The sequence below is a fragment of the Sorex fumeus genome, unplaced genomic scaffold, assembly GCF_029834395.1.
Source record: "Sorex fumeus unplaced genomic scaffold, SorFum_2.1 ptg000008l, whole genome shotgun sequence".
Classification (NCBI taxonomy): domain Eukaryota; kingdom Metazoa; phylum Chordata; class Mammalia; order Eulipotyphla; family Soricidae; genus Sorex; species Sorex fumeus.
Genome location: NW_026606065.1, coordinates 75,070,624 through 75,097,157, shown reverse-complemented (window position 1 = coordinate 75,097,157; position 26,534 = coordinate 75,070,624). Strand labels below are relative to the sequence as shown.

The following is a 26,534-nucleotide window of genomic DNA, read 5'->3' as shown; positions in this document are numbered from 1 at the left end:
ATGAACACAGTAAGAGATATATTAAGCTTAATGATTGGCTCTTCCTATGGACATCTCACTATATATATCCCAGACTACAGTCCTCAGGCCAGATTAGTCTTTTCTAACCCCAGCAGGGTCCTTATTCAGTTACTTCTTTTTGGGTCATGACAGAGTTTGCCCCATGACTGTGCTCTTAAATGTTATTTCTTATGGCACTTAGCTTGTCCCTTTTTGATGCCAGGGTAGCTTACAGTTTGCCCTGGATCCATCCTTGTCCCTTGTTGGAACTCTCCTGTTGGGGCTATCAGGATATAAGGGCATCTAAAGCTTGAGTCAAGTAAATATGACAAATGCCCAGAAGTAAATATCATTTGGAGTCAATTAACTTCCATGTTATAAAAGCATAGCATGAACTGTCCTCCTGTGCCTATACAAAAAGGGCATTGTTTGCTCTACATCACTAATCATCAGGGAGATGCAGATCAAAACAACAATGAGATATCATCTCACACCACAAAGACGGTCCACATCCAAAAGGACAAAAGCAACCAGTGTTGGCGCAGATGTGGCAAGAAAGGGACTCTCCTTCACTGCTTGGTGGGAATGCCGACTGGTTCAGCCCTTTTGGAAAACAGTATGGATGATTCTCAAAAAATTAGAAATTCGGCTCCCATTTGACCCAGCAATACCACTCCTGGGACTATATCCCTGAGAGGTAAAAAAGTATAGTCAAAATGACATCTGCACTTCTATGTTCACTGCTGCACTGTTCACAATAGCCAAAATCTGGAAAAAAAACCCGAGTGCCCAAGAACAGATGACTGGTTAAAGAAATTTTGGTACATCTACACAATGGAGTACTATGTAGCTGTTAGAAAAGATGAAGTCATGAAATTTATATACAAGTGGTAAACATGGAAAGTATCATGCTAAGCGAAATGAATTAGAAAGAGAGGGATAGACATAGAAAGATTGCATTCATCTGGGGGATATAAAGTAACAAAATATGAGATTAATACCCAAGAAAAGCTGAGATCAGCACCAGGAGGATTATTCCACAGCTTAGAGGCCAGCCGGGCATTCTAGGGGAAAGGGCAGCTCCAATAGAGAAGGGAGCACCAAATAAAGGGTGTTTGGAGGATCCTCCCAGGAGGGGAGATGCATGCTGAAAGTAGACTATAGACTGAACATGATTGCCACTCATTGCCTCTTTTGCAAACCACAGCACCCAAAAGGAGAGAGAGAATAAAAGGGAATGTCCTGTCACAGAGGCGGGGTAGGATGGGGGGGATGGAAGGATGGGCGGGATACTAGGATCATTGGTGGTAGAGAATGGGCACTGGTGGACGGATGGGTACTCAATCATTGTATAACTGAAACCCAAGCACAAAACTTTGTAAGTCTACAACTGTACCTCATGGTGTTTCACTAATAAAAATTTTAAAATAAAAAAGGGCATTGCCTCTCTTGAAGACCACAACACCCAAAAGGAGAGAGAGAGAACAAAAGGGAATGCCCTGCCACAGAGGCAGGGTGGGATGGGGGGGATGAGTGTGGGAGGGATACTGAGATCCATGGTGGTGGAAAATGGGCACTGGTGGAGGGATGGGTACTTGATCATTGTATAATCGAAACCCAAGCACAAAAATTTGTAAATCTACAACTGTACCTCATGATGTTTCACTAATAAAAAGGGGGGGGGGGCATTGCTAAATAAACCATGCAAAGGACATGAAGGAAAGAGAAAAATAAGATAGGATTATTAGTGCCTGATGGAACTGGGTGTGCCGCAGGAGCACTGTTGTGGAAGTAATTCAATAAACCTAAGCTCCCTGAGGGAGGAACAAGGACAAACCAATGTAACCCAAACACTATGGGAACAGAACATAAGAACTAATATTTGGCAGGAAACATACCATTTGAGGGAACTGGGGGATAGGACAAGGAGGGGGCAACATCTATGGTGGAGGGAAGCATTAAATGGGAGGAAGAGATGGAGCTGGAAGGTGGTAAGTGCTCTGTATGAAATCCTGTATTACAGTACTGTGGCATACTGTAAAACAGAGTGCAAAAACATATATATGTATGTATTTTATATACACATATATTATATATACTTAATTTTTTAATTTGCTCTTGTAGAAGACTGGTAGAAATAAGGCAAATGAGTGGGGTGAGGGCACTGGTGAAGAGAAATGGACAGTGGTGAAGGATCAGTGTTGTAATATTGTATGCTTGCAACCTAATCATGAATAACTGTAATTTCATGGTGAGTGAAGAAACAAAAATATTTTTAATAAAAACTTTTGAAATAAAGTACATTTCTAATACTTCTATATAAAACATTATAAAGAAAGAAGTTCTGAACTTTTTTAAAATTTAAGTTTTCTTTCCCAAGCTGATGACCTCAAATTCTGTTGCACATTAGAATTACATTTAAAAATGTCCCCACATCCAGACCCATTAATACCAATGAACTCAGAATCCATGAGGGTGGGATCCAGTCATTGCTGTTTCATTTTGTTTCTAATTCCCAGATGATTCCAAAGTGCAGCCGAATTTGAAAGCTGTTGTTTTGAAGATATTTTATCATTACTCATGACATTGTTAAATTTTTAAAATGAGAGTTTCTGCAGTGCAGTGAATTACAGGGAAAGCTTAACCTGCAAATTTCCCACCCCTGATATAACAGCAAAGTGGTTCAGCATCTAAACTCTGGAGTCATACTGACCTACTAGATCAAATATCCAGACAGCATCTTCTCTTGCTTGTGTGTCCCTGAACAAACACATTTCCCGGGCTCTCCCTGAGTCTGTCTCCCAGCTGCTAAGAAGGGCAGAAAGGAAACTCACAGCTCTGCAGTGTGGTGTGGGTTAATGAGACAGTGTATGGTGATGATGCATTAAGACCAGAGGGGGCGAACATACTGTTGTGTACACAGATGCAGATGTAGGAGGATGCACACTAAACCCCACATAATATTGTCAACAACTGTTACTTCAATTTACTTAAAAACACATTCAGCAGTATCTGTTCAAAGCCAAATGTTAAGAATGTAGCATCACAATTTTCAGTGCTTACAGAAATTAAGGACACACTTGGATTTTCTCTGTAACATACATTTGTGTGTAACATGCAAATATGTGTGCATCATGCAAGTGTGATCCACAGACAAAAAGCAACGTGAAATTAAATCCAAATTGGAGGCACTTGGTCAAGGAAATAGCAAAAGCATTACTGACCTACTTCTTAGAAAACATCAACAAACAAATAAGGGAAAAAGCACCCCTTTAATTGCACTGAATCTAACCTCATGCAAGACGTATAAGATGGTAAGAGATTCATTACCAAAATCCAGAACATCAGAGTCCCTGTCCAGTGCTGAAGGAGTTCCACATGTCAGTTTTACACCTAAACCAGTAAAGGGTCTTTCACTTCCAGGGTCATTCACTTCAATCCTGAAACGAAGATTTACTGTAGCCTTCTCCAGGAATTTTTTAATGGTGAACTCCTTTTCTATTAGAGAATTCCTCTTTTCTCTTGCAGGAGGTGGAGGTGGGGGCCACATCCAGCAGTTCTCATTCCTTCTCCTGACTCTGTCTTCAAGGATCACTCTTGGAGGGGCTCAGGAACCATATGTGTGCCAGGAATGAAATCCAGGTCATCTGCATGCAAGGAAAGTGCCTTACCCACTCTACTATCATTCCAACCCCGGGACTTTTTTTTTTTGGCTTTTTGAGTCATTCCCCGGGATGCATAGGGGTTATTCCTGGCTCTGCACCCCTGGCAGTGCTCAAGGGACCATATGGGATGCTGGCAATTGAACCTGGGTCGGATGCATGCAAGGTAAGTGCCCTACCCCCGTATTACCACTCCAGTACCCATTCTTAATTCTTATTTGAGGTTCTCTATAATGAATTGATCACACCTGCGTTACTATGGTACTTGCTGTCTCTTCGGTGATTAATCCTGAACTGCCCCCATTTGAAATAAAAATTCATATGCACTGAAAGATCTTCTTGGAGAGCAAAACAAACAGAAAGCTGAGTTATGCTACTACAACTTTGTTTTATTGATGCTTATTACAATTTAAGGGATAAATCTGACTTTTGGCAGGACTGAATCAGGTATAAAGATAAAGGCCGTCCCGTTGATCGTCGATTTGCTCGAGCGGGCCCAGTAACGTCTCCATTGGAGACTTTGTTGTTACTGTGTTTGGCATATTGAATACTCTCGGTAGCTTGCCGGGCTCTCCGAGAGGGGTGCAGGAATCGAACTCGGGTCGGCCATGTTGGCCACTTGTAAGGCGAACGCCCTACCTGCTGTGCTATAATTAGGTCTTTTAGGTTTGCTGTATCTGAACTTGCCAACAACTCAGATTTAACTCTACCTCCTCCATCTTTCCTCATAAAACCTCTACCTAACTCTTTAATAATGTATGTTGCTTTTCTTCCCATTCTTTTATAGAATAAAGTAACTCACCTTGAGAACTCAAATGTGTTCAAACTGCAGTATAGTTATGCATCTATTTTTTTCTTTTTGGGTCACCCCTGGTGATGTACATGGGTTACTGCTGGCTCTGTACTCAGTAATTACTCCTGGAAATGCCCAAGGGACCAGATGGGATGCTGGGAATTGAACCCGGGTCAGCCTCGTGCAAGGCAAACACCCTACGTGCTGTGCTATAGCTCCAGTCTCCTAGTCATGCATCCTAAGTGACTATTTTATGAGCAGAGATATTTTGTCCCATGTTTCAAAGAGTAAAGTCTCAATATACCTAACTCAAGTCAAGAATGTTTACAAAACATAACCACACACCAAAAGAGACTCTGGGAATTAAAATCTTATCTTGAGGGTAAGTGTGGTTAATTCTCAATGTGATCTGCAGTTTTGCAAAACTACAAGGATGATTCTGACTCATGCGTCAGTTTATCAGCTCCAAAGTGTAGTGGCAGCCCACCGTTTACAGTCCTCAGTCATGGCAAGGTTCTAGATGATGTGGAGAAAGGTTCAAAGCAAACTTCTGCACCCAAATTTCTATTGTCCTTGCCTGCTCCTATTAGTATTCCTTTTGTGGGATAAAGTAGACACAGCCACCACCGACAGCATCTCACATGATATAACAGGTCTCACAAAACGATGCTCACTCGTGTTATATGGCCATTCCTAATAGAAATCTGTAGTGCCAACAAGTTGAATCGTTCCTTCGTTTCTTCATTCCTTCGCTTGTTCATTCCTTCCTTCCTTCCTTCCCTCCCTCCTTCCCTCCCTCCCTCCCTCCCTCCCTCCCTCCCTTTCTTGTTTTGGGTCCACACCTGGTGGTGCTCAGGGCTTATTCCCGGCTCTGTGCTCCTAGATCATGCTTGACAAGTGTCCTACCCTCTGTACTATTGTTCTGGCCCCAAAAATCCCTGATTGAGATATTTAGCTTTAACCAAGCTGCTTCAACCTATTATTTGTCACTTCACACACTTCTCTCACTAGTGGTACCTACAGGCATTTGTGTTTTTGAGTCCAACACACTTCCCTTTTTATTATCCCATTGCCTCTGTGCCAACTATTTTCTGAGATGACAACTACCGACCAAGGAAAGCAATTTTTCTCAGGTGTTAACAGAGAATACAGGTTTAATGCATATGTTCCCCTACAGGGGTTCGGATTTTAACAGGAGATTGAGAAGTTCAGATGCTGCAATGATCATTACTTCTGGAATGATCACCAAAGAAAGTACAGCATTTTAATTAAACAGTGCCACCTGAGTTAATAAAATAATAGGACTTTATTTTAGGATAGATCTTGTCATACTGTTGCAATAACACCAACACTCATTATAGAGCTGTAAACACTCCGGTGTTTGCAGTAAGTGCTCACTTACAGTCCCATGAAATCCTGGAACACAAACATGATTAATACCTAAAATGATGCAATATAGCTTCATTCCAACATGCAGCTTCATTCCAATATGCAATGAGCTCCGAGTAGCTGGCCTCTGTGGCCACAGACTCTGTCTGAATGAACAGTGCTCACGAGACCAACACAGTGATCACTGCCAATGCCTGCAAAGCACCCAAGCTGGGCACTGTGGCCACCCCAGCCCCAGCCCCAGTTAGTCACAGCATTGACTGTCGTCTCCACTACTGCTGGTGCCCAGAGAGTACAGTGCACCCATCAGGTGATGAGAGCATTAGCCACCTGATGTGCCTTTGGGCTTACTGACATCCCAAGGTTGTCGCTATGTCTCTAGTCAGACTCTATCAACTCAGAAACAAGTTTTATGAGAAATTAAATTGCCAAATTTACATCTGTGGGAACCATGCCCACGAACACACTTGGACTTCACCATGCAAACTCATTTACCAGCTCTGCTCCAGAGACTCATAAATAAATCTCAAAAGAGATCAAGAGCTGCAGAAAATCTTTTCAGACCCACACATGGCTGAATCATCCAGGGCATCCTGGAGGTGGGCCCACTGCCCAACCAAACGGGGACAGACTCCAATGTCTCGGGAAGGACTTCACCAAGAAGTTAACCTGTTGAAAATTTAGATACTATTCAGGATTTGTGACTGAAATCTCCAGGCTTTCTTGAAATCAAAATGGGCTACCTCCCTCCACTTCCCGGTAGTTCTAGGAGCCCTGGCAGTATTCACATCCACACACCAAAGTTGCCACACAGGTAAAAATCTACTACAGTTGTACCTTCTGACATCTCAAATGCTTCAACATTGATAAACCAGTAGCAGCAGACCAAACAGGAGAAGGCAACCATCTTGATTAATAAAATATAAACACAGAAGGCTTAACCTGTAACATCTTAGTAATCTCTTATACAAGGATTTTATTGTGTCCATGACAAGATACAACAATCTTTTGGTTCTCTGTTGGAAGCCTGCCTAAAGTGCTAGGGGAGAAGGCAGTGAGGATAGAGAAGGGACCGGTAGGATAATGATAGGTAAAAATGATCACTTGGATAAGATCGGTGCACTGAAAGTAGGTTAAGAACAAACACAAAGACCTCTCAGTCCCTGTATTGCAAACCATATTGCTCAAAAGTGGGGGAGGGGAGAGAGAGAGAGAGAGAGAGAGAGAGAGAAAGTATCTGCCAAAGAGGCAAATTGCTGGGGATGGGAGGGATGTTGGGGCAGGTGTTGGTGGGAAGGAAATCAGGGGCATTGATGGTGGTAAATGTACACTGGTTGGGGCATGGATGTTGGAACACTGTATGACTAAAACCCAATCATGAACAGGATGACAGTGATACAGTGATACAACAGAGGGTTATTGTTCCACTGCCACTTATTTTTCTATCTAGGAAGAAATTACATATCATCTGAATCTTTGGGGCGGGGGGAGAGTAAGTCCTCTTTATTTTTTTTTGACTCACAGAGTATTTCATTTTATTTTTTTTGTGAAACACCATGAGGTACAGTTATAGACTTACAAATTTTTGTGCTTGGGTTTCAGTTATACAATGATCAAGTACTCAACCCTCCACCAGTGCCCATTTTCCACCACCACTGGTCCCAGTATCCCTCCCACCTCCCAACCCCCTCAGCCCACCCTACCTCTGAGGCAGGGTATTCCCTTTTGTTCTCTCTCTCTCTCCTTTTGGGTGCTGATACTCATCTGAATCATATACTTATTTTTAAAAATCCAGCTCAAATCAAATAGCCACCTATACATAAATAATTTAGAGTTCTGTAGCATATATAGGAAACAGTATTAATTTATGAATGTACCAAAATGCGACTACTCAAAAGTTCTAATGGAAAATAGCATAATTAGAGAGAAATCAATTACAGAAAGAAAAAATCTCAGGATAAGAGCAGAATATCCTTGCCTACAGTTGTCTTTTTATATAAAGAAATACTACACACTACAACAAAAGACAACATCTCATTAATTCTCCAATTATATTGATAAATTAAATATGAAGTTAATTTTGTTATAAAAACTGGAGGAAATAACCAAAACAGAAGAAAAAACTTATACACAATTAGCAAATAACTCTCGTGAGTTATCAGCAACACAACACCACTATTATTGCAGGCTAATAAAAGTTATTCTTTTCCATTTTTTGCAGCTCCTGCATACATACATACATATATACCCAAGCTGTATTTGAGAAATACTACCAAGAGGCAGAGTTAACATGCATCAAATTATATTTTAGGGAGGTTTGCAAAATGAGGGCCTCAAGTACAATGATGCAAATGATTTACTTCAGATAGCACTGCACTGTAGCACTGTCATCCCATTGTTCATCGAATTGCTCGAGCAGGAACCAGTAGCGTCTCCATTGTGAGATTTGTGAGACTTGTTGTTACGAATACGACACAAGGAGCTTGCCACGCTCTGCCGTATAGGTGGGATACTCTCAGTAGCTTGCCAGGCTCTCCGAGATGGATGGAGAAATTGAACCTGGTTCGGCTGCATGCAAGGCAAATACCCTACATGCTGTGCTATCGCTAAGAAAATATAGTTAAAGCAAATCTGGCAATATCTAGATTATAGAAGGAGCCGAAGGGTTCATTGGGATTACACTGAATTTGTGTTGTATCAATTATGTATGTATAAAATGTAATTTTATATCGGCCCTCTTGCTGATCATCGATTTGCTCAAGCGGGCCCAGTAACGTCTCCATTGCGAGACTTGTTGTTACTGTGTTTGGCATATCAAATACGTCACGGGGAGCTTCCCAGGCTCTGCCGTGCGGGCGAGATACTCTCGGTAGCTTGCCGGGCTCTCCGAGAGGGGCGGAGGAATTGAATTCGGGTCTGCCATGTTGGCTGCGTGCAAGGCAAACACCCTACCGCTGTGCTATCGCTCCAGCCTAAATATCTATTTTGCTTTTTGGGTCACACCCGGCGATGCACAGGGGTTATTCCTGGCTCTGCACTCAGGAGTTACTCCTGACGGTGCTCAGGGGACCATATGGGATGCTGGGGATCGAACCCGGGTCGGCTGCGTGCAAGGCAAACGCCCTACCCACTGTGCTATCTCTCGTAATTGCTATATATAACATATATAATGTAATTTATACATATATAAATAATTGTTCACAATGATAAATATGTCCCCAAACACTGAGTAGTACCCAACAATGCTCTCTAAGGAACTAAGAATAAAAGAGACATGAGTGTGTTAAGACTCCTTTTATGCAGAGGCTTTATTCAACCATTGGTCTTGAATTTAGTTTGCAGACAATATCCATCAGGACCCAAAGATCTCTATCCTGCCTCTTTTCCCCAAATCTAAATCCGTTAGTCAGTAATATATACTCTGAAATGTCAACAGAAGCTAATGACGGAAGGTTTCTGATCACTGATTGAGATGGGGTGGGACAGACCAGTATTCTTCAACCTTTGTACATCTGTAGACCTATACCTGTCCTGTATTCTGGTGAATGGGCTGGTGGGTATACCCAAGGTGGGAGACCATGAGTCTTTAATCTCTCTCCCGGCACCTGTACACAGACCAGTCGTTGAAGATTGCTGGGACAGATTGAGCCAATGAAGGCTCAGCTAACCTTAACCCCCTAACTCTCAATAACCTCTTACAGTGAGTTTAGGAAGTCACAAAAACCTACTTAAAAAAATTTTAGAGAAGTAAAGCTGAATGTGAGGGGAGCATTCCGTGCCAAGGATGGAACTTGTGCCTCAAACATGTGAGGCATGTGCTCTACTGCTTGAGTCACATCCATGTCACAAAACCTATTTTTATCTGCTTTTTAAAAAAAAAACATTTCAAGCAGTTTTACTTATCTAACAAGTTCTATAATTTAATACTTTGATGTCCATATATCTATGAAACCAAAATCACAAACAATATATTGAGCACATTCATCACTCACAAGCTTCTTCAGATCCTTTCAGATTTCTTCTCTCCAATTTCCTGCCCTGTTTTCTATTCATAGATAAACTTGACTTTCTGGAGCAAAACCCATTTCATGACTAATAAAGCATGACTTCATAACAAGGTAAAGAAGAAACCTCAGTGGTCAGGGCTCTGTGCCTTGCATGCACAGGGGGTCTGAATTCAATCTGCAGCACTCTGTGGTCCCCTTTGCACTGCCAGTTATGGCTCCAGTGATCCCCAGCACTGCCAGGCTCAAGCAACTCTGCACCACTAAGGCCTGAGCATTGAAGTGTCCAGTCAAGTTGGTCATTTTGACAGCAATAACCCTAAGATTGAGCTTACCATGGTGAAGGGATGGGAAGAACAGTGAGTTGAGAGAGAGCAGACACTGGAGGAGAGTATAGTGTTGGAATGTTGTATGCAGGATACTCTATCATTAGCATTATGGTAAATCACTGTGCTTAAAATTATTATTTTTCTACCTGCACAGGTGGGGTAGAGAAGTAATAATAAAATGTCCTTGTATGTACAAGTTTCTGCAAATCAAGCAGCCTTAGGGAATAAAATATCAAAATATCAGCAAGATGTATCTTCATATATAGCATTGTATTTGAAGTATCTGTAACTGTAGACTGCAAACTGAGGATGGTTTAGGTCAATAATAATCATAATAACAGATCACAATTTCAGAAATTATTTATGCACACTGTCATATACATTTCCACTATAAATTAGCAGTGAACATTAGTTAATGGACACATTAAATGTTTTACCATTCATTAAATATGTTGAGACTGAACAAGAACCAAAATGCATTAGTCTCCCTCCCTTGGTACAAGCTTTTCTGGTTCAAAACCATAAAATGCTTCGTACAAGACATGTACATAATGGAAAATTTTAGAACAAAACAAATTATCTTGTTTGTATTGGTCGCCACAAAACTACGACATTTCTAAATCCTAAATTTTTCCATTATACCATAATCATATTTAAGGAATATATGAATATATTCCTTAATCTGGAAGCTTTAAAGACCCACACAAGTGATACGAAAAGCACTTAAGTCATTTCATTTGCAAAGCATCTCAACTGATTGCTAGCCTCTCAAGTAATCATACTATGATTTCAATCTCACAATGTCCAAAACTAGAGGCTTCTTTTCATTACTCACCCCCCCCCCCCGTCAAAACCTCTTATTTTCATTTTCTACTCTTAAAGCCATCATTAATATGTCCACCCACCACCGGCTCAATTAACTCCGCGTTCATTTCCTTCTTCCATTCCCTCAGTCCCCAGTCCATCTGAGAGCTTTCCATTCACCCATTCCTTCCCTGCCACTGTAGATGGTCTGATATGCACCTTTATCCTTGTTTTCTTGGATGCTATGACAGTGTCTAAGTGGATTTTCCTTCTGAAAACAACCCACCACCCATAAAATACATCCAAGAGGAAGCATCCAGAAAGGGTTTACATGTAGTACTACCTTTTTAAAAAATTAGTAGAGAGACATACAAAAGACTCTCGGAACTGAGCAGCTTGCTTCAGAGATGCCTCCAAACCTTGCACCAGGCCAATTTCACCTGGGTGCCTCAGCCGAGAAGAGGCGTCATCCCTTCACCTGCCTTCCTAGGAATCCTGGCAGCCACCAGCTTCCAGAACCCAATGAAAAGCCCAGGTCCATGGGATCAGTGACTGCAAACTCCAGGCCTCAAGGGATAGGGGATCGGTCGGTCCTTCTCATCTCCCGATCCCTAAGGGACCCTGGATGTCACGCCAAGAACTGTTTCCGGCTGCTATTTCAGTGCATTAACGGCCCTGATCCAGAGACACACGAAAGAATTTCAAAACCAGGCAGCTTGCTGCAGAGATTTCTCCAGACTCTATCTAAAATTTTAGAATTCTAGGAGTGCAGTCACACATCTTATGCTATTCATAACAAGCAATACAAAAGAAATTATGTAGCATCTGCCTGTTGGACGGGTTTGAGTGGTGGTGGAAAAATTCAAAATAATGGTGATAGTAAAGAGTAATAGTAGTGGAACTGGTGTCAAATTATTGAATGCAATCGATTATTGTGAACAACTTTATGAAAATAAATTTTTTTTGAAAAGTAGCAAGTACTTGTGATAATGCCCTAAATTCAAATATATTCGAAATAAAAAGGACGTTTTCCTCTCAAGTGTGTACTCAGCTACTGAGTTCCCTTCTTTTTTTTTATGGGGGGGAGGGTTAGGACGGGGTGGGGGCTGAGAACATACTTGGTGTTGCCTAGGAATTATTCCTAGCTCTGCACTCAGGAATTATTCCTGGCAGTGCTTGGGATTGAACTCAGGTTGGCAGGGTGCAAGGCAAGTACTCTATCCGTGTACTATCTCTCAAACCCCTTGAGTTCCCTTCCTGAAGGCAAATAAATATTTGCTAGTCTCTGTTTCTCATCAGAGACAGTCACTGAATATAGAACACAATATGTGTTGTTTTAAAATCCATGCATGCGGGGCTGGAGCAACAGCACAGCAGGTAGGGCGTTTGCCTTGCATGTGGCTGACCCGGGTTCGATTCCCAGCATCCCATATGGTCCCCTGAGCACCACCAGGAGTAATTCCTGAGTGCATGAGCCAGGAGTAGCCCCTGTGCATCACCGGATATGACCCAAAAGCCAAAAAAAATTAATAATAATAAATAAAATGTGAGAAAAAAAGTCCATGCATGCTTTTACACAGGCACAAAGACACACTTTACACAGTGTTTCACATCTGGATTTTCCCACTGAATAAATTTTGGAGCTCAATGTATGCTGTTTATAAATGCACATCCAGAAAGCCAATTCACTCTATTGCTTCGTTACATAGCATTACACACACACAAACACACAATTCCTGAATTCTTACAAAGGTCTCCTCCCAGACAGGTTTAGCTGCTTTCTTGACAGCTTTCCTCACGCTATGAGCTGTAAGGTTTTAAAAAGGGGAAGATATAATAGGGTTGAGCAATTAAACACTGAAAGATAGAACTGAAGGAATTCTAAAAAAGAAAATGGTCAATATTTGTACAGAACGTGAACCTTAGAAGTTACTCAACCTATTAGTCTTTAAAAAAAATCAGATATGTAGGACCTACAAACAGAGGGACAGACAATACATAGAATAGAATACCCACTATTTCAACTTAAAATATTAGCAGCAGGTTTGTGTGACTTCTGATTCCTACCCTAATAGTTGCCCACTGCCTGATATTCATTCTAAACAACACTGCACTTGATTAGTGCAAAGTGTTAGTGAAGTGTAGAAAAGCATCTGATTTGCAGAATCAAGACATTGTACTCATTAATGCAGATAGACCCTGTCTCTGGGCCATGCCTAGTGTCTGAATCATGGACGTTATCACTTGCTTTAAGTGCCCTAATTAAGTTCTGATGTTAAAGGGCATGCTTACCATGTAGTCACATTTTTTCTAGTTTGTCAGCTCTGTTGAAACGCTTTTTTTGCTACTACTTTGCTTTTCTCCAATATTTAAAGACCGACTTTTGTATTCAGTTCCACATAGTGTGTGTGTGTGTGTGGCGGGGGGGGGGGGGGGCGGGGGGGACTTTATCAGAAACTACTGAAAGTATCCTGAGACAATTGTCGAGTCCTTTATAAACCTTGACCAGTTAACACAATATGAATGCCAGAACTGTCTAAAAGCCTTCATATGCTGTATCTAAATCAAGTATCACTCTGTAAAAACCAACAAAACTGAAAACACATGGAAACTTAGAATATCAACCATATAGCACTTACCCACTTGTGACCAACAGGAAGATTTGCTCCTAACTCAAGTTGTCTGCTGTGGAGCGAAATACAATTTGGCCTCCATTAAGCAAAGACCTGCCTTTACCTCCATGCACTGAGATCTGGTCATGACCAAATTTAAGGGTAGGGCGTTTGTCTTGCACGCGGCCGACCCGGGCCTGGATCCCAAGACACCAGAAATAATTTAAGGCAGAAATTACTGAACTTTCTTTAATTGCTTTGTCTTAAATTAAATTCTTGTTTGAGACAAGCCACAATGCAGAAGACAACCAAAATTGTTCTCTTCCATTTAAGATAATTAGTGTTGGCTGGGGAAATGGCTCTGTAGGAGAGCTCTTGCCTTGCCTATGAGAGGGAAGCTCTGGGTTCAATCACTGGCACTGCAAAACACACACACACACACACACATCAACAACAACAATAACAACAAAAGATAACTAACCTAGTAACTATCGTGAGGGTTGACTTTGTATGATAAATGCAAGGACTGTGATAAGAGATAGCTGGTACTCTGTTTTGTATGCAATTTCTTCTCATTTGTAAGGTGATGAAGATTTACAAAGAATGTCCAGATTGAAATAAGTCCTATTTAAAATGGTGCTTATTGTACCACACTCAGAATAACAGAGGTCTAAAAATATTAAGTTCTACCATTTTCATTAAAAACAACAGGCTTTCAATTATGCAACTCATTAACTATATAAATTTATGAAATTCTGACCCTTGCCTCTCTATTGAAGAAAAGGAAGAATAACCACCTCATCGACTTACTAGAATAAGGAATATATAAAATTGAAAACAGCTGCGCATTACTCCCTATTTTGGACTATCGGACAGAACAAAGGGTTTTCAGAAACAAATGACTGATTTTTTTTCAACCACACCTTACAATCTAAAAATCTTACAGCTTTCCCTAATACTATTTTCAATTATTTTTAATATTCAGAGAAACTTTAAAATTAGTACCTTACAAAACAATTAGAGGCTATCAGTGAAGCCAGAACCTGATCATTATCACAATGTCTCATTTTTAGAGCATTTCATACAGAATACAATGTGTGATTCCAGAATTGTCACTAAAACCAGGTGTGACAGGCAAGAGAACAATTTAGTGTGCACTTAACAGGTTTGTCAGGGAGAGTCAAGTCTCCAAGCAGGCCTGCACAGCTCCTGGGAGACATGACTGCAAAGATTCTGGGAGTTTCTGAACTGAACATGACTCTCCACTATTCCCATTTTAAAACAGAGCCCTTAAGATTCTGTCAGAATTCCTTAGAGATCTAGGACATCAAAATTCATGGAAAACAGGCCACACTGCCAGTGAGGACAAAAGCTAGAAGACGCTAACCTCTTTCAAGTTTCTGCTGCTTTTGTCAGATGAGCAGAGAACACTGACCTCACTGATTGATATCCACAAATACATGGTGTTGTTGATGATGTTTTTAATCACTCCCAGTTGTTTCCTTCCATACATTAAGCCCCTTTTCCAGGAGGTACTTCAGTGAGACCAGATACCATTTTTGTAGCACTTAAGCTTCATTCTGTTGCTCAAACAGGTATAGGAAATCAAACTAAACGACTATGGTACCAAAGAGAGATTTCAACTAAGGCCTTCAGCTATGGAAAGACCACAGTGAAATACACCATAGTCCTCCTTCCAAAGGGGGAAGACAGGCAAAGCCTAAGAAATCTTTCCATGAAGTCTGCAAAACTGGAAGCTTCAGTATAACTGGGCAGGACTGGGGTTACTGGTTCAACTACCAAGCCATCCTTACTTTTCTGCAGAAACTCTCAGGAAAGAAGATGGAATCTGGAAATTTAAGTGCAGCTGCTGTCACTGGGAACAGTGACAGTAACAACAATCGGCTCAGGACCATGTATTAGAAGCCCAGACAAGACCTGGTCCGAATGTAGAGCAAAATACATATTTGTAACTAACCCTCAAACTGGAAGCCGTACCATATATGGTCAGTCATGGATGGCTCTCATACAGCAGGGAAATATGAAGGCCAGCCCTCCAGGACCAAGATTAACCCAGGTCAGACTTCTCACCCGGACAGCAGTTGTCCATGGGACATCTATGAACTAGGGCTAAAGCCTTTCCAGCTGCAGAACCAGCTTCGTTAAAACACTGGCATCAAGAGTCAGAAAAAAAGTAGCCTATATGGTTGCCATATTTTGATCTCAGAAATACTGATATGGTGTTGGAAAAGAGCAAATGCAGCAGTCCCAGAGGATTTTGTCAGTGGAATCCTGAATGGTCTCAGCCTTGAGTTAAGAAGGTGTGTGATAGCCTTTCTTCCCTACAGGCTGTGATGACCCAGCTTCCAGTCTGCAGCTGCTGTCACTGGGAACAGTGACAGTAACAACATTCCTTGCTTGGGGAAGACAATCCCATGAATGCTATCCTCACACTCATTAACTTGAAAAATAGAAACCTATTCCTAAAGAATTTCCATGAAACTTAAAAACATGTAACACCATGGACTGTCACTGTTACTGTCCTCCTGCTGTGCATCGATTTGCTCGTGCGGGCCCAGTAAGGTCTCCATTGTGACACTTGTTCTGTGTTTTGGCATATCGAATAAATCACGGGTAGCTTGCCAGGCTTTGTTGTGTGGGCGAGATACTCTCGATAGCTTGCTGGGCTCTCCGAGAGGGGAGGAATCAAACTCGGGTCAGCCATGTTGGCCGCTTGCAAGGCAAACGTCTTACCCACTGTGCTATCACTCCAGCCCAACACCATGGACAATTCTTTTTATTAAATGTTATATATTCAGATTTTAGTATGGTGTGTGACACACACAGCAAGCTCTTGGTAAAAACTTGCAAAGTGAATAAATATCTAAGGGAAATTCTGGAAGTGAAATAAGGGGATGGGAGCCAGCTGCATTGCAACAACACAGGAGAACAGCGGCAGAACAGACAGCAGAAGATGGCAGGTTATGAATCAGAAGCACCATATTCTATCTTCAGCAAGACCAAGCCAGGCTAGAGTGAAAGTTGAAATACAAGCACAGCAGCTGAACACAGGACCGTGCCTGAAGTCCTCAGGTACAATTCTTTTATATAATGAGACTTCTCTCCCATCCTCTGGGAGTGTATACTCACACCATGACTAATCCTCAGAGAAACAACCTCTGGTGCTATAGTACTCCCATAGTATGACTATGAATCAAGCTCAGATTCCGATTCCCAGGGCTACAGAGTTGTCAGAATACTCAGGGATATGCTCACAGGTTCTTGGCTTTACTTCAGAAAGTCCACTGGAAAATCGCTGGAAAGTGAACAAGTGGAAGCAGAGATAAAAGTACAGCTCTTCTCTTCATATATTATACCTTCCCCAAAGATTTTTAAATGCTTAGCCATGAAAAGACGAATCATTTCTTATCCCCTAGAACTTTGGTCTGAGGAAACTCCTAATAGCTTTGAGGTGTATTTCTGAGAAACATTTTGCCAAGTGAATGAATGAATTTCTGAGAAATACCTCTCAAAGCAATTATGAGCTTTTAGAAAATATGCTACATCACCACGTGAAAGATAAATACACCAACAGAAACAGTAGTATTTCATTGCTAAAAGTCTGATGACTGTAATAGAAAAAGGAGTAAACATCCAAACTTATAAAGGATCATCCTTTAGAGTTTAAAGCTACCTAAATTGTATGTAAGATTTTTTGTTGTTTTGGTTTGGTTTGGGGTCAAACATGGCAATGCTCAAGGCTTACTCCCCACTCTGCACTCAGGGATCATTGCTGGCGGTGCTCAGGGGATCATGAGATGCCAGGGATAGAACCCGGGTTGGCCACATGCAAGGCGGGGGCCCTGCCTGCTATAGTATTGCTCCAGCCCTATAACGTCTTGTTTTCAAAAGCCAAAACAATCTCTCATATGAATGTGGTATCATTTATATAATTTAACAGAGGTATTTAAAAAACTTGAGTTTTGACCCAGCCCCTGCCTTTCCTCCGCATAGGTGCATCCCTCTGTGCACCCCCCAGTCCCATCCAGCCCTGGGATCCCGCTCACCTGCCACCCGATAGCGGCCCGAGAGCACTCCCTGGAGTTCTGCGCACGTGCCCACCCAGCCCCCGCCTTTCCTCTGCACAGGCCCTTGGGACCAGGTCTGTGGACTAGCATCACGACAGGCTGGAGGCGTGGCCTCCACGTAGGGGGCGTGGCCTCCCGGGAGTGGGCGTGGCCTTCTCTGATCCCAACCTGTATCACCTAATTCTTTGGAAAAAGTCCTGGCCACCTCAAACATAATACGACAATAATCCATTGGCCTACTCCAATTCCAACAAAAGACCAGTACCAGCAAGAAGCTATACAAGCCCAATATAAAATAGCGCCTCCTCCAAAGCTTCACTGAAAATGCTGAAGAGATGCCTGCCATACGCCACAGAATAATGCCTGAGAAGAAGGACATATTCTAGAAGGGGAGAAGTTTGAGCACCATCGACCGACCTTATTCAGAATCCTTTCCCACAATAAGAGGGAACACTGCTAGTGAACCTCAAGGTTTTACCTCTGTACAACCAGAACAGCATGAAGAAACAGCGCAAATCTCCACTATGAGGAGAGGACGAAGAAAAGAGTCCTAAGAGGTTACCCACAAATATGATCTCTCCGATAAAGAATTCCAAGATGAAATGCTGAAGATGTTCAAGGAACTTTTCAAAGAATCAATGGAGCAGACATCCAGAAAATGAAAGGAAGAAATGAAAGAAACAGTGGAACAGATAGTCGAGAAAATACAGGAAGAAATAAGAGCAGAAATAAGGAAGCTACAAAAATAAGTGTCCCAAATAAAGGATTCGATAGATGAAATTAAAAACTCAGTGGGTGCCCTCAGCAGCAGAATGTCTACAGCTGAAGACAGAATTAGTGATCTTGAAGATGAGCAACAGAAATCGTACAGGCAATAAAAACTTGAGTTTTGCTACTATTAGGCATCTAACAATATGTGGGAGGCTAAAAATAATGTTTTTAAGACTTACTATGGACAAAAATCAATGAAGATACAAATAATTATGACTTTAGAATAGTTGAGCAAGGGAATTGGGAACTCATATTATCTAATATAAAATTTGCAATGACATTCCTCCCAAAGAAAAATCTGAGTTCACAAATATTCTCCGATAGGGCACATTCCTTAATTCAGCAACAATTATTTATTGCCTTTCCCACATCTGCCAGGCACTGCATTAGCCTTGTGGTGAAGAAAAAAATATCGTGGTGCCTACAAAGAAATTTCAGTCCCCATATCTCCCTCACTTCCTCCCATACATACCCCATCCAAAGATCTCTCCGATGACATGCCTAAATAATAGCCACTTTGCTCTGTGTGATAACCAGACAGCATGTCAAGTGTCAAGCACGTAAGACAGCCCAGAAATCTTTAACTCTACACCTCCTCTTGGTTATCCTAAGAAAACTCCAAGAACTGAGGAGCTCAAATTCTATATTTAAATGTGCATAGTGATTAGTCAATGAACCTTGAGAAGTTCATTTCAGGACCCTGCACCAGGTCTGCTCTGAGAACGTGCTTCACGAAGATTCCTTTCACCTTATGCAGAGAGTGATCTGGAATCTGGGAAGAACCATATCCCTAAAGAGGCCTATTCTATTACATGGCTTGGAGCTGAAGGTTTCCTTTCAGAGTGAAATGGTACCTCAGTGAAGTTAACCCCAAATCTTTACCCTGACCCCAAATCTTTCTCTGGCACAGAGCAGTAACATCAAATTTGCTGCCTCTTAGACATAATTCTGCGATTATTAAAAAATACTAAAGACGTGTCACATTTCCCCAATTTTTTTTTGGCTTTTTGGGTCACACCTGGCAATGCTCAGGGGGTTACTCCTGGCTCTGCACTCAGGAATTATTCCTGGCAGTGCTTGGGGGCCCATATGGAATACTTGGGATGGAACCCGGATCGGCCATGAGCAAGGCAGACACCCTACTTGCTGTACTCTTGCTCCAGCCCCAATTTTCCCCAATTTTTTTTCTTTTTTCGTCATACCCAGCAATGCACAGGCTCATGGTCAAACCCGAGTCGGCCACGAGCAAGGCAAACACCCTACTAGCTGTACTATCACTCCAGCCCCAATTTCCCCAGATTTTTAATGAAATAAAAATCACCTTTAATGCTCAGTTAATCCAATGACTCTTCAAACCTTTTCTTAAAAAATATTGACTACCTATTTTCCTCTCTAGCTAACATTTCTGTTTATAATATAGTACCTCACCTATGTTCATTATTATTAACAATATCCAGGGCCCACAAACAAGATAGCGAGATAAAGAAGTTGTGGGCTATATGCCACAATATACCAACGAGATATTATTCAGTTATGAGAAAAGATAAAATCTTGCCCTTTGCTATAACTTTGATGATTCTAGAGAGTGGTGAATTAAGTGAAATCAAGACACAAGAAGAAGGACAAATACAAGATAAATTCACTTATATGTGGTATACAAAGAAACAAAGGGAATTGACAGTCTCCAGTGAAAACAAATTCTTTGACTCTGACAACAGTTTGTTGTCAGGGGCTGGGAAGCAGGCAGATATAGGACAGACTAGAAGTGGCCGAGGGACAATGGAGGAGGCTCTGGGAACTTCAGTGGTTGAGTCGCTGTACAACAAAAGCAAAAATATTAACATTATTATAAAAACCACATTACCTCAATAATAACTCAATGTTATTGTGCCTGAAATTCAATATTCTGGATTTGTATCATGACAGAAAGTATATCACAGAGAATTCAAAGGAGAAAAATGGGCAAATTATTGAGTGCTCAAATATTCTAGAATTCATAAGGCCCTCTCCCTAATCCCTTTGACCATTAACTGTGGCTAAATCTAGATGTTGTTCTCTAACTTCTTAAAGAAAACTGAAAAGGCTATAAGCACAGAAATTAAGAACAATATTAAACTCGAATTCCAATCTTAAAGACACCTTTTACTACTTTATTATCCTCTGTAGGTGTCTGTTTAATTTCAATTCTCATTTTTCAAAGAAGCCACTGCAGATCCTTTTAAACTTTAATTCATAACAAATAATTCTTGCTTCAATTTCATTTTAAAATAGTACTTTTGGGTTTTAAAATATATGAACTCCCTGCCCACACCTACCTTCAGAGATTTTCTGTCTCCAATTCTATTTCCTCTTTGCCTGGGTTCTAATTCTCTTTCCCTTTAGTTTACTCAACTATCTCACTCCCCAAATTACTCCCTTTCTTCTAAAGCTTCAACTTCTGATTATAATAATTCTTTCCTTTCTTCATACAAATACATTCAAGACCCCCTTTTAAGGCAAAAAAACAGTAATAAAACTAAAACTCTCTTTCAGAATATTCTTCTACCTCAACCTACTCTTCTTTTTATAGCCAAACTTTTAGAAAAAGTAACCTCTCTTTATGGTTTCACTTTAAATTCATGACACAGCCTAACACATGCCATATATGCTCCAACTCCTCCATCGAAACTATTCACATTTGAAAAATGTGACCAAATGAACAAGCTACCAAATACAACAACCACTTTTTTTCTTTGATTTCACAGCTCTACAGCATTTGATCCTTAACAGCTTCCATTTTGAAACTCCCACTGGATTTTATAACATCATTATCTTCCATTGCTCCTTCTACACTTCAGAATGTTCTCTCTCAGATTTCACTGGGCAAATCTTAAATTTAAACACTTTACAAGAATCCTATGCTTGGCTTTCCACTCCTCAAAGTAAACATGAATTATACCACATCGCCCATAAACCAGAGGATGAAATCAAAACAGCTTCTTTTCCTCCCCTCCCTTCTCGATGCTGACATCTCCATCATGGAACTGCTCTGCATCTGTCTTCCATGCCCTGGTGTGCTACGGAACAGACATACAATACTGTCAATAGTAATGGCTGCCTACAAAAGGGACGTGAGGTGTGGCTAATATCAGGAATCAAGAATAACTCCTCTAATAACAACACAACATTAACAATGCATTTCAGAGATACTGAGGAATATGTAGCAATGAAAAGAAAGAACTCCAGTGAACTTCAGTAAACTGAACATTTTGAGGCACATGACATTATCTACACACGTACATACACTATATACATATAAGTGAAATACATGTGTATTTATATATGTATATATTCATTCAATATATATTCATTCTTCCTGCATTAACATATGCCTCAGAGAACTGGACCCTATGAAAACAGGATGAGAACGCTATTCGGGTCTCTCAAAGAGGAATCGAAAGAACTATGCTTGGAATATCACAATTCACTCAAATGAGAGATAGAATCCGAAGTTCTGATCTTCGTCAACGCTCAAGAATCAGGGACGCTGTCTCATTTGCCAAGACATCAAAAATCAAATGGGCTGGACACGTAATGAGGTTTACAGACAACCGCTGGACTAGAGCCATTACTGATTGGATTCCACGGGACATCAAAAGATCACGTGGACGCCCACCTACAAGATGGTCAGACTTCTTCGTCAAGACCCTGAATGATTGGTTTGAGGCTCTGCATGTTCCTAGAACGAACAGATACCATTGGGCTATGCTAGCACGCAACCGGGATGAATGGAGACGTTACTGGCACCCGCTTGAGTAAATCGATGAATAACGGGGATTAAGTGATAAGTGATATATTCATCTAGAAGTCTCTCGTCTCGTGCTTTGCACAAATGCCAGGCACATACTGAGTACTCATTTATAGTTATTTTTGAATGAAAGTAGAGAAATGGGAAACTTGAGATAAACATCAAAGAACTGATAGAATGACAAAAGCTATAGGTGATGCAGGAATCATTCAAGCTTTTCATGTTCAAGGGGAACAGAAATGCTACATTAGGGGAGCATATAAAGACAAAGCAGTGATACCTGAATTCTGAGGCACAATTTTTAAAACTGTAAAATGAAGTTAGAGACGCATGAGACCTTTAAAGCATGTGTGACTAAAAAAGAATTGGAAGAGAGACATACTCAAATAGTGAACAGATAAAATTGCTGAAGTAAGAAGAAATGACAGTGTGAACTATAACCAGAGTAAAAGTACAAAAAGAAAAGTACTATTCTTCAGACTGAAGGTAAAACAAACTTTCTGACTATTCATGAACAGAATTAAAGAATAAAATTAAAGGGATAAAATGAACAACAAAACTTAAAGGCCTGAGAAAAATATATAATTTTAAAGAAATGTGTAATAGTCATTCATTGACCAAATCAATCATCAATGGTACTGCATATTAGCCCATACAATATACTTATGAAGTTTATTGTGTTGTTAGTAATTTCAACATATGCAAGCTTACCAAAATTAGCTGGCAAGTGAAAAGGGAATTCTGTGCATGATCAAGAAAAGTCATAATCACGGGGGTATGGTGCCACCAGCAGGTCAATCTGTACCTGTGAGGCGAGTGTATCAGCAGCCTGATGGCGCCTTCAGACTTCCAGAAATCCCAAAATTGTTGCTATGCCTTTGGCCAGACCCAAAAACTTGGGGCAAAGTTTACCAAGAAAGTAAATGGCCAAAAGTTAGGTATGTGAGCGACACACCCACAAACCACCTTGGGCTCAGCTATATAATTGGAGGCATGGCCTCTCTGGTTCCTGATCAAACTGCTTAATGGCCATGATCCCAGAGACCCAGAAACAAATCTCGAAACCCAACAGCTTTTGGCATAAATGAGTCCAGTCCCTGCAGTAGATTACTGGCACTGGGCCAACTCAGGTGGGAATAGGTTTCATGCCTTGGCCTGTTCCCCCTGGCGGCCCGGTGGCCGCCATCCTCCAGAGGCCACTGGACAGTCAGGTTTGGGCCCACGGTGACGAGACATACAGGGACTCAAGGGATGGGGGTGGATTCGGCCCTTTCCTCCCCACCCCAAAAAGACCCTGAGTCACTGCCCACAAACGGCCTCTATGGCTCCTGATTAAGCTGCTTAACCACCATGATCCCAGAGACTCAGAAAAAAATCTCAGAACCCAGTGGCTTTTGGCAGAAATGCGTCCGGACCCACAGTAGGTTACTGTCACCAGGCCACCCCATGGGGGAAAGGGTGCTGTCCCTCTGCCTGCTCCCCCTAGGCGTCTCAGTGGCTGCCATCCTCCAGAGGCCATTGGACAGTCAGGTTTGGGCCCGCAGTGATGAGACATGTGGGGCCTCACGGGATGGGGGTGGAGCCGGCCCTTTCTTCCCCACCCCAACGAGACCCCATGTCGTCGCCAACTAACAGCCTCTCTGGCTTCTGATCAATCTGCTTAACCGCCATGATCCAAAAGACTCAGAAACAAATCTCAGAACCCAGTGGCTTTTGGTAGAAATGCTTCCGGACCCTGCAGTAGGTTACTGTCGCGGAGCCACACCAGCGGGGAAAGGGTACTATCTCTCCGCCTGCTCCCCCTTGGCGCCTTGGTGGCCACCATCCTCCAGAAGCCACTGGATAGTCAGGTTTGGGCCCTCAGTGACGAGACACGTGTGGCCTCACAGGGTGGGGGTGGAGCTGGCCCTTTCCTCCCCGTCCCAACAAGATCGAGTCACCGCCCATGAACAGCCTTTCTGGCTCCTGATCAAGCTGCTTAACGGCCATGATCCCAGAGAGTCAGGAGCAAAATCTCGAAACCCAGTGGCTTTTGGCAGAAATCCCTCCAGATTTAAGTGTTAAAATTTCAGAATTTCAAAATCCCGTGGCCACTACTGCAGCCACGTGACATCATATGTTATTCATAACCAGCAAGAGAAAACAAATTATCTACTGTTGCCTTTTCAGCAGATCTGAGTGTTGGGGTAAAATCCCAAATAATAATGGTGGGTCTGGTGTCAAAATATTGAATGTGATCAAAGTAAAGAGAGAGTAATGTGGAAATCATCTGCCCCACAGGTAGAGGGAGGGTGTGGGATGGGAGTATACTAGAGTTTTTGGTGGTGGAGAGTGGGCACTGGTGAAGGTATGGGTGTTTCATTATATGACTGAGACTTAAACCCGAAAGCTTTGTAACTGCTCTCATGGTGATTCAATAAATGAAATTATAAAAAAATGAATAATAAAAGTAAGGTGGAGTTCATGCCATATTCAATCAGTTAATCAGTGGCTGAATAAATAGCAGTAATCCTACATAAAAAAAAAAAAAGAAAAAAAATAAAGGTCACGATCTGGGATCGGAGTGATAATACAGTGGGTAGGGCATTTGCCTTGCATCCGTCCAATCCAGTTTAGATCCCCAGCACCCTATATGTTCCCCCAAGCACAGCCAGGAATAATTCCTGCAGCGCCAGGTATAACCCCTGAGTATTGCTGGGTGTGACCCAAAAACAGAAAGAAAGAAAGAAAGAAAGAAAGAAAGAAAGAAAGAAAGAAAGACAGACAGACAGACAGACAGACAGAAAGAAAGAAAGAAAGAAAGAAAGAAAGAAAGAAAGAAAAAAAAGGTCATTGTGCAAGTTTGAGTAGGGAGGGAGCAGAATAAAACCATACCGTGAAGCTGTTATTGGCATTTTTTGTGCTTGCTTCGGCTACACTGGCATCTGAGAGGTCGACTTCATCAAATATCAAAGACTGTTAAGGAAAAAGGATATAATACATGATATGAAAACAAATTCAAAGCTCTTCAATAATTTTCTTACCATTCAGTCATGAGATGAACCTATGTTAGGAATTAGAGAAAGGATATAAAGAACAAATATGATACTTTTGAGTAAAATCATAAAGTATAGGAGACTAACATATAAATCCCAAAGTAACAATCCAATGCCAAATGATGTTCCCTCTTCTCTCTCTCTCTTCTCGCTCTCCCCTCTCTCTCTCTCTCTCGCTCTCTCGCCCTTCATCCCTCTCTCCCCCTCTCTCTCTGGTTCTCTCCCTCTCTTCCTATCTCTCCCTCTCTCTTCCTCTCCCTCCCTACCTACCTCCCTCTCTTTTTGGTCACACCTGAATTGTTCCCAACTCTGTGCTCAGGGATCACTCTTGGCGCTTCTCAAAGGACCACATATGGTGCCAAGGATCAAACCAGTGTCGGGTGACTACAAACCAAGAGCATCACCCCCATACTATCTCTCTAGTCACTCTTTTATACTTTTAGTAGTGGTCTCAAAAAAAATCAATGGTTAAAAACCATAGAAATAACAACTTAAAAATGTACAAGATGAGATTAGAAACTTCTGGTAAATACATTCTACCCATTTTTAGTGAGCTGCTTCACACTGCTCACACATTTACAGTCCTTGCAGGTGTAAACAATGCATTTATAACTGCTGGAAAAGGCCCCACAGGATCTCCAGGGGATTGTGCAAGTCTGCCAAGATCAGCCAATCTGACTATGAGACTTGTTTCTTGACTGGAAAAGAATTTATACTCTAGCACAGGAGATTAAAATAGTCTTAAATAGTTTTAATGTAAGATCTGACAAATGGAAAGGAAATCATGAAATATTATGAGGGTCACAGGTAATTTCTTCAACAGAGGCCAAATTCTTTCTCTTGTGAGTGATGGAATAAAGATGATTTGAAAGAAAAAATTTTAAACAAAGAATTCTGTCAAATGGAGATTGAGGGCATGTCATTCTAGAGATGGGAAGCATGGGGGCAAGGCTGAAGGTTATCAAGCAATCAATCTGCTCAGAGATAAATTTGCAAAGTCAGGATGGAGCCAGATCAGGGCCAGCCTGGAACATTATGACTTGTAAAATAAGATTACGTTATTTGGTTTTTACTTCTACAGCTGCACAGACTAAAAATTAAGCTTATTTATTCTTTACTTCTTGGTATATAACCCTACTAATTATATTCGGACCATACATTTTCAAGTAAGTTAACCATAATTATTTCACTGGCACAGTAGCAAGAATCTTAATGTTTGTTTTTGAAAACAAAAACAAAAACCTAGTATCAGTTCTGTGT

At 41.4% G+C, this 26,534-nt stretch overlaps 1 protein-coding gene across 4 annotated transcripts in view; it reads right to left on the bottom strand.

Annotated features, from left to right (window-relative positions):
- Positions 1 to 26,534, bottom strand: part of DGKH (diacylglycerol kinase eta) — a 209,834-nt gene that overhangs the window by 93,248 nt on the left and 90,052 nt on the right. For all 4 annotated transcript variants that reach the window (XM_056109884.1, XM_056109887.1, XM_056109885.1 and 1 more), the window contains one exon: positions 25,114 to 25,194. In XM_056109884.1, the coding sequence (XP_055965859.1) occupies positions 25,114 to 25,194 (81 nt within the window). The remainder of the gene's footprint in view (positions 1 to 25,113; positions 25,195 to 26,534) is intronic.